Source organism: Brugia malayi (assembly GCF_000002995.4).
Source record: "Brugia malayi strain FR3 genome assembly, contig: Bm_v4_Chr3_scaffold_001, whole genome shotgun sequence".
Taxonomy (NCBI): Eukaryota; Metazoa; Nematoda; class Chromadorea; order Rhabditida; family Onchocercidae; genus Brugia; species Brugia malayi.
In genome coordinates, this window is record NW_025062477.1 from 13,201,662 (window position 1) to 13,214,162 (window position 12,501).

The 12,501-nt window shown below is 31.2% G+C and overlaps 2 protein-coding genes across 5 annotated transcripts; one reads left to right on the top strand and one right to left on the bottom strand.

The window, feature by feature from the left end:
- Nucleotides 1–48: 48 nt before the first annotated feature.
- Nucleotides 49–4,376, top strand: Bm5218 (Uncharacterized protein; the record flags this gene model as incomplete). 2 transcript variants are annotated; one of them, XM_043081030.1, is made up of 7 exons in its annotated part: nt 49–138; nt 2,355–2,456; nt 2,654–2,824; nt 2,901–3,054; nt 3,314–3,386; nt 3,699–3,833; nt 3,998–4,376. In XM_043081030.1, 7 exons carry the CDS (start codon nt 49–51, stop codon nt 4,374–4,376), a joined length of 1,104 nt encoding a protein of 367 aa, XP_042936964.1. The 2 variants fall into 2 exon arrangements, with proteins under 2 accessions (XP_042936964.1, XP_001898609.1); XM_001898574.2 differs by lacking the exon at nt 49–138 and having other exon boundaries at nt 2,418–2,456.
- Nucleotides 4,377–5,949: 1,573 nt separating this feature from the next.
- On the bottom strand, nt 5,950–8,789 carry Bma-fkb-7 (the record flags this gene model as incomplete). 3 transcript variants are annotated; one of them, XM_043081031.1, is made up of 7 exons in its annotated part: nt 5,950–6,024; nt 6,143–6,320; nt 6,508–6,602; nt 6,855–6,988; nt 7,731–7,983; nt 8,278–8,453; nt 8,735–8,789. In XM_043081031.1, 7 exons carry the CDS (start codon nt 8,787–8,789, stop codon nt 5,950–5,952), a joined length of 966 nt encoding a protein of 321 aa, XP_042936965.1. The 3 variants fall into 3 exon arrangements, with proteins under 3 accessions (XP_042936965.1, XP_001898610.1, XP_042936966.1); XM_001898575.2 differs by lacking the exon at nt 8,735–8,789 and having other exon boundaries at nt 8,278–8,415; XM_043081032.1 differs by lacking the exons at nt 8,278–8,453; nt 8,735–8,789 and having other exon boundaries at nt 7,731–7,833.
- Nucleotides 8,790–12,501: the final 3,712 nt, after the last annotated feature.

Here is a 12,501-nt window from a genome sequence, read left to right on the forward strand (position 1 = left end):
GATTTTCTGACATTTTAAAACCAAAGCGACAGCGCAATAGGAGGGCTGATGATCCATCATCCAACCGCCACTGTCATACGACGAAATTTTTATGACAGAAACTACAAATATCATCAAATTAATAAGTCGAAACTTTCGGTATACTTTTTGTTGTTTTCGAAAAAAGGTTAAAGTTATTCTGATAAGGATAAAATGTATGAAATTATAATTAAGATAAAGTCTTCTTATTTACTACATAAAGCTCTGACTTCAGCTCGCCATAGGTATAGTTTGGTAGGTTACTGAATTTACTCTTCGGTTAATCAACATGCAACCTTACACTTTAAATGAGCAATAATGAGAGATAATGTTTAAATATAAGCTAGGGACAAGAAAATTAATGAAAAAATTAGCGGATGTGGGTTTCTTCGATTGAACTACTCATTTAGAAGTTATGTTTTTTAAACTTTATCTAAACTTTTCTAGACTGAACAAGTTATTCATCAGATGATTATGAAAAGAAGACAGCATATAAGTAAAGTAGCAGTCTGAAAAAAATGAAAGAGAAGGAATTGAGGATTCAATTATATTGTCCAGGTTATAGGATAGAGTTAGTTTTAGTTTTATCAGACTATCCTCTGAATTTTTTCTTTTTTTTTTGACGCGACTGTGGATTTGTCATTACTCAGACCTGAAAAACGATCACTTAATGTGCACTTAAAATATGTAGGCAAAAGAATTAGGATAACTATTTGTTTCTCTAAGGGAACTCAGAACAAAGAATTTTAAGTGACTGGCATGACCTGATGGCATTTGAAATAAAGGACTAATTCCTGTCCTATTGTCGATTTCCTTTCTGTGTGACTATTCCAATTTGTTTATTTTCTTATAAAGTTAAAAATTCTTATTTAACGAAATAGTAATCAGTTTTAGTCAGCTTTACCTGTGAAATGTTCATACCCATTGACACTTAATCCTATTCCTTTCTTTTTCCTCTTTTTATTCCACTGCCTTTCACCAATAATTTATATTTATGGAAGTACATTGCTTTGTTTCTAATGCAACTCATTAGCTTATTTTTATAATCGTAATTTGAATTCTGATTAATTTTAATAATTCTTCATATTTTTGAAACCATAATTTAAAGCTATCTACCTTTCTGTTCTTTTTTTTTCAAAATTTTCAAATAAGTCACATGAAGGAACAAAATAATTTATCTAATTTAATTAATTAAAAAATTAAGAATTCAGTAACACAGATGCACTGTTGCATTTATCAACATTCTAACCGAAATATAATTACACCGAAAGATTCAGTGTAACCATGTTTAAAACACGGTGAAAATAGTTTAGTCTAAATTTAAGAGGTAGTGTAAGGAGCACTCACACTTATGTCAAATTAATGGATTGTTGATAGTTGCATGATTTACAGTGAGAGGCGACGACATAATCTTTAGCATTATCCGAAAAGGTATTCATCTCTAACTTACTTTCTTCTCTCTCTCTCTCTCTTCAATACTTTTCTTTCCTGAAAGTTAATCGATTTCAATACTTTTTTCATTTATGCTTGGGAACAGTGTAAATATTAGTTTTATTGAATTGCTCATTGCATTAACTACCCATTCATCGTTCTATATTTTCCCTTGTCAAATTAATGGATTGTCGATAAATGCATGATTTACAGTTGTTTTTTTTTTCTTCTTTTTTATATCTTTTGTGGAAACTGAACTTTAGAACTGAAACGAACACCTGAAGATAATGAAGTGGTAACATCAAATAAGTCATCATTCCATCAAACCAAGATAACTACTTGTTTCTTACATATTTTTTTCTTATGAATACTTTTTAAAAGTTGTATTTAAAAGTTTAAAATTTGTGTGAGTCACTATATTTTTTCGGAATCTTGATGGAAATACCGGTGTTTCACTGCAAGCAATAAATAATAATTATATAATACGTTAGTTAACGAGTAAGATTTAATGAAACACTGTAAACAGTAAGAGATTCAATTGCTTTCACTATATTTATCTTACAATGAAATTTAAATAATTGCTAACACTAATAATCTCATACCATTAAGATCAACCCCCAATCACTTACTACTAAATTTGTTTGACTGCTATGGTTGCCTTTTGAAGTTGCATTAATCTGGTAATGAACCAAATAAGATTTTAAAATAATTCACTTTCACTTTGTTTAGGGAAGAAATGAATGTGTTTGGTAAAAATTCTGAGACTCAGTTAAAATTTTATCACCAGAATTTTACAGATAATTGATCTTTTTTTTAAAAAAAAAAAAAAATCGTCTACCAAATTAATCATAATTATTTGAAAATAGAAAAATTGTAACTTGTTTGAAACAGTTTACTTACTTCAGACGTTGTGGATAGCATGCAGAGCGATTGTTTTTGGTGGTGTTATTATCCTTTTTGGCATTTTGATGACTATTCTTGGTTATTTTGATGTTTATTTATCTCAGGTTTGTACATTTTTATCTACTTTTAGTACATGCTAGTATTTATGCAAATTTATGTCGTTTGTTATTTTATGCAATTTTTAATAACAGTTTCATAAGTATTTTAATAACTCAATAAAATCATCCTTTTTGGTTATTTCAAAATGTTATAAGAATTACTCCTATAATTAATTATTTTTAATTCAAGTGAAACTTTGCAGGAAATCGTACACAGAGGAAATGATGGTACCGATAAATTGTCCACCAACTGGACCAAGCGGTATTTGTTTAAAAGTTTGCAGTATTTCGGACCAGTTGCAATGGGAATTGGTTCATTTATCCTTATCGTAGCCTGTGTTATTACTCTTGAAAGCAGGGATAAGAATACGCAGGTTATCCTTTCCATCCATTAATCGCATACGTCATTTTTTTTGAGTAAAGAGCTCAGTTTTTCGATGATTGTTGCAGGTGCTTCATAACATAGAAGTTAATCCGTGTAAGAAAACATCCTTGTTGCAAAGAGATGTGATACAGCGACATTTGCCAATGACTGACCAAGAGATACGTGAGTGGACACCGTTATACAAAGCTGTCCCATTGTCAAGATGTGATTTCACTCCAAGTAAGTTTCGTTTATTCTTTTTAGCGAAGAAATAACGCTGTCACAATTAATGACTTACTTCATAACACCATTACAACACTACTGATATACAGATACTTGTGTCAATATTTGTTCATAAAAGTGCTCAGCTTTATCACTAATTTTAATAAACAATTCTATTCATCCACTCGTTCATTTTTTCTTTATTTATTTGTTTGTTTATTCATTTACTTATTGATTTGTTTATTAACATTATACTTGCCAATATTTTTATTTTCAGTAATGGATAAACAACGGAAATATCGTTCCACACCATGTATACCTCAAATGCTTCTCGATGATGTTGATAATAGGTTAAGTTTTTTTTTCGAATATTGATGAGATAGTTTTGTGGTAAATGAGAACACATTGAATTCCATCCAATATTAACATTGCTATGGGGGAAAAGGTTGAAATTATTTCAAATCTGCATGTCGGAAATTTTATTCATAATCTTTTGAAATTTTGTCAAATTCTGATTCAAATTTCAATACAATTTCATAAGTTTTTTATATAGTATGGCTTTGCTTAGACCAGCTAAAAGTACTAAGAAATTGCTAGGAATTTGTAATTTTGAAGTAATCTTGGGCAATATTACTGTCATTTTTCTGTAAGTTTAATTACAGGAAATTGTATGGGCGATACCTTGATAGTTATTATTGTGGTATCTTTGACATCGAAAATGATTTAGTATTTGACACACACGATCACAGCCGCGCTTGTACGTCCACAAGTGAACACTGCGATCATGCCTCCCATTGGTATGCTTTTCATAAAAAGCGACTTTGATTTATTTGGCTTTTATGAGGATGCATGACTTTAACTACTGACTACGACTTACCCTCAGTTTTCTCAGTATTCTACCTTATCAGGCTTTTTGAGCTTAAACATTATATGTGCAATAGGGCATTGAAGTAATTTGCAGGCAAGATGTGACTGTTGAAATGCATAGTCCGCCTTCGATGTTAAGTACAGTGAGGTCACCGCCGTCGCAAATTTCTCCAGTCAATTCGCCACAGCAAAATCAGTATGCGTTTGCCGTATGCTGCAGTACCTCCAGGAGAACTAACGATCTCGCTTATATTGAACACAATAGTAGTAATATTGTTGTTACTATTGACCCTTCAGCAACTGCTGATACCGCCGTCGATGTCAGGCCATCCGCTCAGGATAGCGGCAGAAATCCGGACGGATTCGAAAAGCATGCTCCACTCGCATCATTAGATATTGAATTTGGAACTTCGAGCAGCTCTTCCTCATCCAATATGAAAGCTCTGAATGTGGACAGCTCCTTTAATATATGACATCATCCACTCAATATTTCGTCTACGGGTTGGGTCTTTTTTTCTATGTTGCCTTGTCATCTTGTGAGGACAATAGACTTCATCAAATATTTGTATGAAATGTATGAAAAATCTAGTTGTTGTGACAAAGGTACTGATCAAACACTGAAAGCAATCAAATGAATTTTTTGGCTCTATCAGAAATTTTGATTTATTTTATAAAAATAAATAACTCCAAGAAATACATTCCGACGCTAAACAATGCACTGGGGAATTTTACCTGTACTCTGTAATTTTATAAATAGTAAGAGATAAAAACAAAATATTTTGTTTAATTTTTTTAATCGAAATTGGGAACATAGTTTAATTAGTTAATACATTCATCACAGAAGAAATTGAAATTCCCTGTTATAGATGACAGATTTTTTCGTGTTATTTTGAAATATAGTAATACTGTATCAGTGATATAATTATTGGAGCGCCTATTAAAATTAATGCAATAAAATGATAACTTTCCTAATTTTAAAATTGCATTATAGCTTTTTTCAAAGCATTAGAATTGTTTGTATAAAAGGATTAATAAGGCAAATTTGAAATGAATAGCAACTTTTCATTTAAAAGAATTGCGAATTTTTCAAATATAACAGAATTATGATGAATTGCTAAGCACACTGTCCTAAATAAGGAATATTTTATAAAATAATTGTGGCACGTTTCAAATTTTCTTTAAACCTACTGTACAAACAATTCCTATAGTTTATTAATAAATATCGCTTTCAGAAATTTTTTGCAAATTCGGATGAAATTAATACAGTCAGTTGATGTCAAAGGAGATAGATAGTATTTTGAAATAGATAATAACACATTTTAATTGTGAAGCGTTACTGTTAGTATAATCTATATCTAGCATCAAAAACTTAATTCCTAAGTTTATGCTGCAACTTACTTTGCATTCTATTAAATTGACTTCTGACTAATCCAGTAAGCCATTTTATTTAAATATAGATCTAACACGAGCATTTAATCGATCAATTTCCCGCAAATTTAAAACATCTGTAGGAAATGCAAGAAAAAGTTTCACATGTTCTGTTGATGACACATCAATATGATTTGATGCCATCATTGTCTTTTATGATTCCTTTGCTATTGTTTTGATATGATTGTTGGTTGTTGAATTAATTTTTAATGTGCCCATTGCAGTTTGAATAAATGAGAATACTGCTGGAAGTTGACACTGATGAATTACTTCTAATATTGATGAGAGGGAGAAAAGACAATTAAGTTATAAGTTTTTTATATTTCTGGAAAAATTCTGTTGAAAACGCAATCATTTCTATTACATAAATATTCAACAAGTTTCCAAAACTAATTTTAAAACAAATGAAATTCAAGTGAAATCAAATATCACTTCAATTATTTCAGACTTGAATAATATCTAGAAATGGCAAAGATTGAGTAATGTTAAAACATGATAGGGCATAAGTGCATTTCAGAATCTCAAACATATTCGAAAGATTATGTCACTCTCTTCCTGATTTACAAAATCTATTCATATCACGGTAGTAAATCACTTATTTATTTAATGAACCAAATCCTAAAGCTCATCTTTGGCAAATATTGGTAGAACGGCTGGTTCTCCTTGCAATATTTCGTCAGCTCGGTCAATTTCCTGCAATAAAAATTAAAGAAATACTTACAATCGATCGCATCAACTTATTAATTCACAGCTATAATGAAGGCTTTGATTTGTTTAAGATAACTATGAAATAATATTAAGAATAACGTACCGACACAGAAACAATGCCATCATTATTAAAATCTAGAATCCAAGCAATCGATGGATCGCGTTTCCGACCTTCTAGCTTTTTATCACTCGCTACTGCAGCCATTACCGCCATATCTCGTTCCATCACCTGGCGAAATTCCATCGAATCTATCCGTCCGTTTCTATCGACATCGAAATATCTGGAAAAAATTTTCCGTTTTGTTTTTATGAGTTTAGTTCTTGTGACTAATATCATTCGATATTTTTAATTAGATGTGTTTCTTTAGTACAGCTGCATGCAATGGACAGCAGTTGGATGAAATAGCTAACATCTGGATTGTTTAAGGTTTTGTTCAGGGATGAATTTTAAACGTCTGAAACAGCTACCTGATATAATATCTAGCGGCATTCACATAATCAATATTTTCATTTCTCCATGTTTTGCCAAAATTTTTCTTCAGGTTTTCTTGAAATTTAACCAACTAAAACATTATTATAAGACACGTGGTTCAAAAATAAAATTTCTGGAAATAGGACTGATTATTTCCGGTTCTATTCACATCGACAAGAACTTTTAACCATACAGCAAGGCAGTTCTTTAATCAACGCAAATGCAGTTATGAAAAAGTTATCGATTTCATAAATAGTGATTTTTTGTGAAGTAATGAACTGAAATAGATGAAGTAGAAATGATAATTTTTAACATTGATTTACAATAATAATTTAGTTAAAACCTCATTTTCAGTAAGTACTGTATCGTTATTGATATCTAGAAAGTTGAATTGCAAATCGAGTGACCACGGCTCAACAGTAAGCATTTCAATGTTAAAAATAAGCCAGTGCTCATCGTTAGGAATATTTTTCCATACTGAAAAATTAATTTCCAAATATGAGTGGGGACAGAATATTCGTTTGTTGTTAAATACTGGCATAGTCAAGAATATATTTTAATATTTTACACCTTCCGCCGACTCAGTTATCCTTTCTTTGTGCAACTAATGAAAGTTGTTTAATCAGATAATTTCCAGCTGATGAGATTTAAAAACTTTTCGAAAATGAAACACAACAGAATGGCAGGATAATTTTTTCAAAGATTGTAACAATTTGGGAATAATTGCGCATAATGAATAGAGTATTAGGCAGAGGTAACTAAGTAACTATTGAAATGTTCATTATTAAAGTGAATACATCACTTGTCACTTCATATAATATTTGTTTGCACGCAGTAGAAATAGCGCTTGAACGCTTATTTGCCCATAAATTAATAAAGTGATAGAGTAAAGCCTTCTCCATCAACGCGGGTAAACGATGGGAGTAACTATAACGCTTAGGGTAGCCAAATGCCTCCTCGTTTAATTCATGATGCACATGAAGGGATTGACGAGATTCCCACGGTTTCTACTTAATACTTGGCAAAAGCACACCCAAGAAAACGGGCTTGGCAAATACAGTGGGGAGAGAAGACCTTGTTGAGCTCAATAAAGAATTATCTCAACAAGAAGTTCATATATTCAGTTGAATTTAACAAGCACAGATTAAGACAATAAAATTGAATAAACTTCACTAAATTCAAAATCAACTACCCTATTAATAACCGTTATTAAGCTTACCTTTGCTTTTCTTTTTCCTGCTTAACCGATATGGTACATGAATTTTCCTTAATTCAGTGTCGCACATCCCACGCATACCTTTGTCTAATCCAGGTATTATCATGCCTACGCCAAGCTGTATTCGAATCGGTTCATGTCCATATGACTGGTCACACTTTTTATTAGCTTCAGTGAATGCTTTATAGTGGAATGTTATGAAATCTTTACGTTTTGCAGCACGTGGACAGTTCACTGGTCGCCATGTTTTCTCCACCTGAAATTTATGGTAAATTCATCTAGATAAGCAAATTTATAACTTTTAAGTATATAGACTAATATAAATAGAATAGGCAAAAATAGAAAGACTATGCTTTCTTATCATTCATCTGATAATCGACGAATTAAAACAAAGACAAAGGGTTTTCAACAAGAATTCCTTAAAGAGAGGGTGGCATCAACAGAAAAGCAGTAGTGTGAAATGTGAAGAATACGTTAATTTCATATTCGGACATCCTAAACTAAATGAGAATATGCATTTTTCATCTCAAAAAGATTGATCAACTTTGACCTTGATATCAAGTGGGCCACCATTCGCCATTTCTTCAAGCTGTCTTATTTGCGCTGCGGTCATCGGTTGGCCTTCACCACGTATTTCAATTACTGGTATACTGTCTTCAAGTTTTCGTTTCTTTCCGACGTCATACATAATCGGTGTTTCCGTCTCAACAACATCTGAACATAGACCTGAAATTTGAGCATTTTAAAAAAATAAAAGATGAAATAATAAATTCTTTTCCGAGGATGGTCTTCAGTTTCTACAGCAAGAGTGATTTGCAATAATTAGTGGATTGGTAAATACGACATAATGAAACTATCTTTACATTCATCAAAAAGCTCGATAATCTCACTTTGAGTATCATCTCTTCCATTTTCCCTATTTCTTCTAACCTATAATCCATTACACTATAATGGAAACAGACTATGGTATTTTTCTCGCATCATAAATTGCGTGAAAATTGGTTTACCTGGTAAAAATATGAAGGTTATGAGGAAGGCTTGAACAAGTAGAGTCTGGAACATCACATTCGATTGGTGTCCACACAAGGGATGACAGCCGAATGGAGTAACAATAGCGCGAGAGATGAGTGACCTTGATGCGCCAGTAATGAGATCGAATGTGTATGTATGTCATGAAGAAGTGATACGTAACCTCAAAAAGTAAGAGACGGCACATCTTATTTTATTATGCACAAAACTTATCCTTTTCAATTATTCTCGACATCGTGGTCTCCCTCATTGCGATCTTTTCGAGATCGAATAGTCTGAAGTTTTAGAAGACAGATTTCCATCGGAATTTTTTCAAGTTTTCATGGAAAAATACAAAGAAGCATTCTTTCCATTTTTGTAACTTAAATTGTTAGACTTGTGGTAAAGAGCTTATTAAATTTCCATCGATATCTTATCAAGCACTTAAGATTGAAACTGCAATAGTTGTGATCCTAATTGAGTACAGAAGTATTCAAATTTCTACAACCTTTTGTTTTGTTATAACTTTTTAATTTTATGCGTTAATTTTTGTTTGCTTTCTTCAATATTGTTTTGGTTTTTTATCTCATAAATATTTTCATAATAAACCAAAATAAATTTGAATCTCAATAGTGAAAAAACCTTTCAAAAACTCTTCAGAATAGAAAAATGGACGAACAAATTGAAATTCCCTTGGTAATTTGAGAATAGGAAGAATTGAAAAACTAATTCTAGTACATGAGACGAAGTGCCCATAACATTTCCATTAAAAATTTGTCTTTTCACCTTATACCCTTCAAATATATAAGTAAATGCAATACTTCAGAGGTACTCTAACTTCACATACCTAACTGTAATTGCATTAGTTTAACAAAAACAATGCAAACCTCGATAAGCAAATAAAAACTTCAATTTTTCAAGAGTATGTGTGGTCCGATTGACAAAGAACAAATACAGATGATGAATGACACTCTTTTTAAAACTTCGATTTCATAACTTTGGTCCCAGATTTTTTTCGTTAAACATTTATTGCATACCAAAGCAGGTTCTCTCACTGTAATTTCTCGTAATTTTTGGTCGCTATTACCTTGCTTTTCAAGACTAAGTGATAAGTAAGAATTTTAAAATTTGGCTTCTGCAAAAAGGATGCAAAAATTTATGGTCTAACATTTCTGTTAGAAATTGGAAATGTTAAAGCTTGCGGGATAATATCATTGTTCTAAATCTTTGACGAAATTAATTAGCTTTAATTGATATTATCAGTGGTTTACACTGAAAATAATACCCATGTCTTTATCACATCCTACAGTCTTTGCTCTAATTATTGACTATTACTGTTTAAAATAAAAATAAGACTATTAGATAACGAAATATAATAGCTAATTTGAATAGGAATTGTTGACTTAAAAGCCTTGTCAATATTTATGTTGGAATTGAAAACAAAATAGAAATGTTTAGTTTTTGATTTCTCACAATCACCATTGTTTGCTTGTTTATCACATTGTTGCATTACTGGTAACTGTTTAGCGAAGGCTAATTAATTCACTAATTTAACTAATTCTTATCCCTCGAAAAAAGATAAAACATTCGATAATGATCAGCAAATTTTTAAAAAGCGCCGCTAATTTAGTTGTCATTAATAATTAATCAATAATAGAAATATTAACATTAAAATATGTATTATAACTTATTTCTTTTGGCTTGAATTCTGCTTTCATTATACATATGCTTATGTATTAAAAATAATAGGAATTTATTTTACTTTGAACAAATATTTAGAAGCTTTTACAATTGTTACTAACATTTCGTTTCATACTTCTCCGGCATATCATTCCCGATATACTGATTTTCCTTATTTATATTATTAAAGACACGATTGGTTATATACTTTTTTGATATTACAAATTGTAAGTCTATAAGTGCTACATCAAAAAATATTCCTCTTTTCCATTTAAATTTTGAGAAGCAAAAATTGAATGATAAAGAGAATAATGCAAATACCGATGAATATACATGAATACGCTTGAAAATAAAGCATCGAATGAAAAGCGAAAAATGATTTCAATAGAAATGATTGTCTGCTGCTGGCAGTTGTTTTAATAGACATTTTTTTTTAGAACTGAAAAGAATACATAAAATGTGCCAAACGCTTCAACTCGGATATCGATCATAAATAGTTTTATTGGAAATGCAAATAAAACTGCATGGAAAGCTGCGACAATTACAACAAGACAATTACAACAACAACAAGCATTTGATCCAACAAGACTCGATTGAATTAATCAAAGTGTAAGGTGACTAATACATCATTTTTATAACTTTCTTATTTAAAAGCGTAAAAATCGAGCATTTATGAATGGCATAAGATTCGTAACACAGCCATTGTCGTAGCTTGCTGTGTAGTTTTATCTACATTTTCAATTTTCATTACGATAATTGACGATGAATATCCGAACTAAAACATTGGACAAATTGACTGCTACATTTATTAAAATCATTTTTAGCTTTTCCATTCATTCATTCTGACATTCAAATCATTTTATCCAATTGATCTTTTGATCTTCGCACGTTCATTTATTTAAATAAATAAATAAAGGAAATTTCCTTTTATATATTTCTCTAACAACGTTGGAAATTTTCATTTGTTCTGTTTGAGGAAGAAGAATAACTTCAAAAAAAAAAGAAAAAAGGAAAAAAAAAAAAAAAGGAAACCGGAACTGTTTCTCCCGCATAAGAATTGGACGCATTTGTAACACGCATTGTTAACGAATGGCAAATGCGACAGGTGCTTTTCCCCTTTTTTTTCTTGTCAATATTTTGAAATTGAACTTTAATTTTTTTTTTTTTTTTTTTTTTTTTGGGTTTGTTTCAAATTCTTATCTAAGGTGAATGAAATGCTACAGAAAGTAGTGATCAAAGCAAATAAACACTGCTGCATTGAAATGTCATTTCATTTTTCAGCAACTACAATAGCCGTGACATATACCAGATTCCAATTACTCAACCCATTCGTCATTCTCTCCTTTCTTAGAGAAAAAATGAAACGCTCACAGCAGCAAGTGATAGCAAAATTCTGAGTTATTCCTTTGTAACAAAGGTCATGCGACATGCACCGTTCAGTAACGTATCGACTAAGCGTCTACTACTAATCATTTGATGAATTAATTCCCTAATTTCAGAAATAATCAAAATTTCGAAACGTTCCAGATTAATTAGTTGCGTAGTTTCTCTGCTAGTTTATTGCTTTTCTACAAAATTTTCTCATAGCATAGTAGTAGAATATGTATGCATGATCTTCTATTCATGCAGGTATGCAGAAGGTAGGATGTCATTTTATCTGTGTTGTCAACACTAATACTTGCTTTATTGATTTGGTAAGTTAAAAGATGGTGTTTTGCTTAGCAGCAGTAGAATGAATATAGCTATCGACACTCTCTGAATTATGATTTCAGCAGGTAATGATTTTCTCCCTGTCAACACTAGCAGTGCTTTGACATCATTAATTATCACACTTGACACTAAATCTTTTGAAAACATCACGTGACTTCAGTGGTTGAAATAATTTGCCATGCCTCTTAGTCACTACCATTCGTGGTATTAAGAAAAAACTAGTAATGAAGATCCGATTTTACATACCTCCGTTCCAGTGCAAATATTACAGGCCGATCGGTGAATATATTTAACACACATTGCTGCTAATGGTTATTCTTGTCAGTATTTGCCCTCTTAAATGGGAACTGATTTGAAAAAAGAAAAAAAAAAAGTC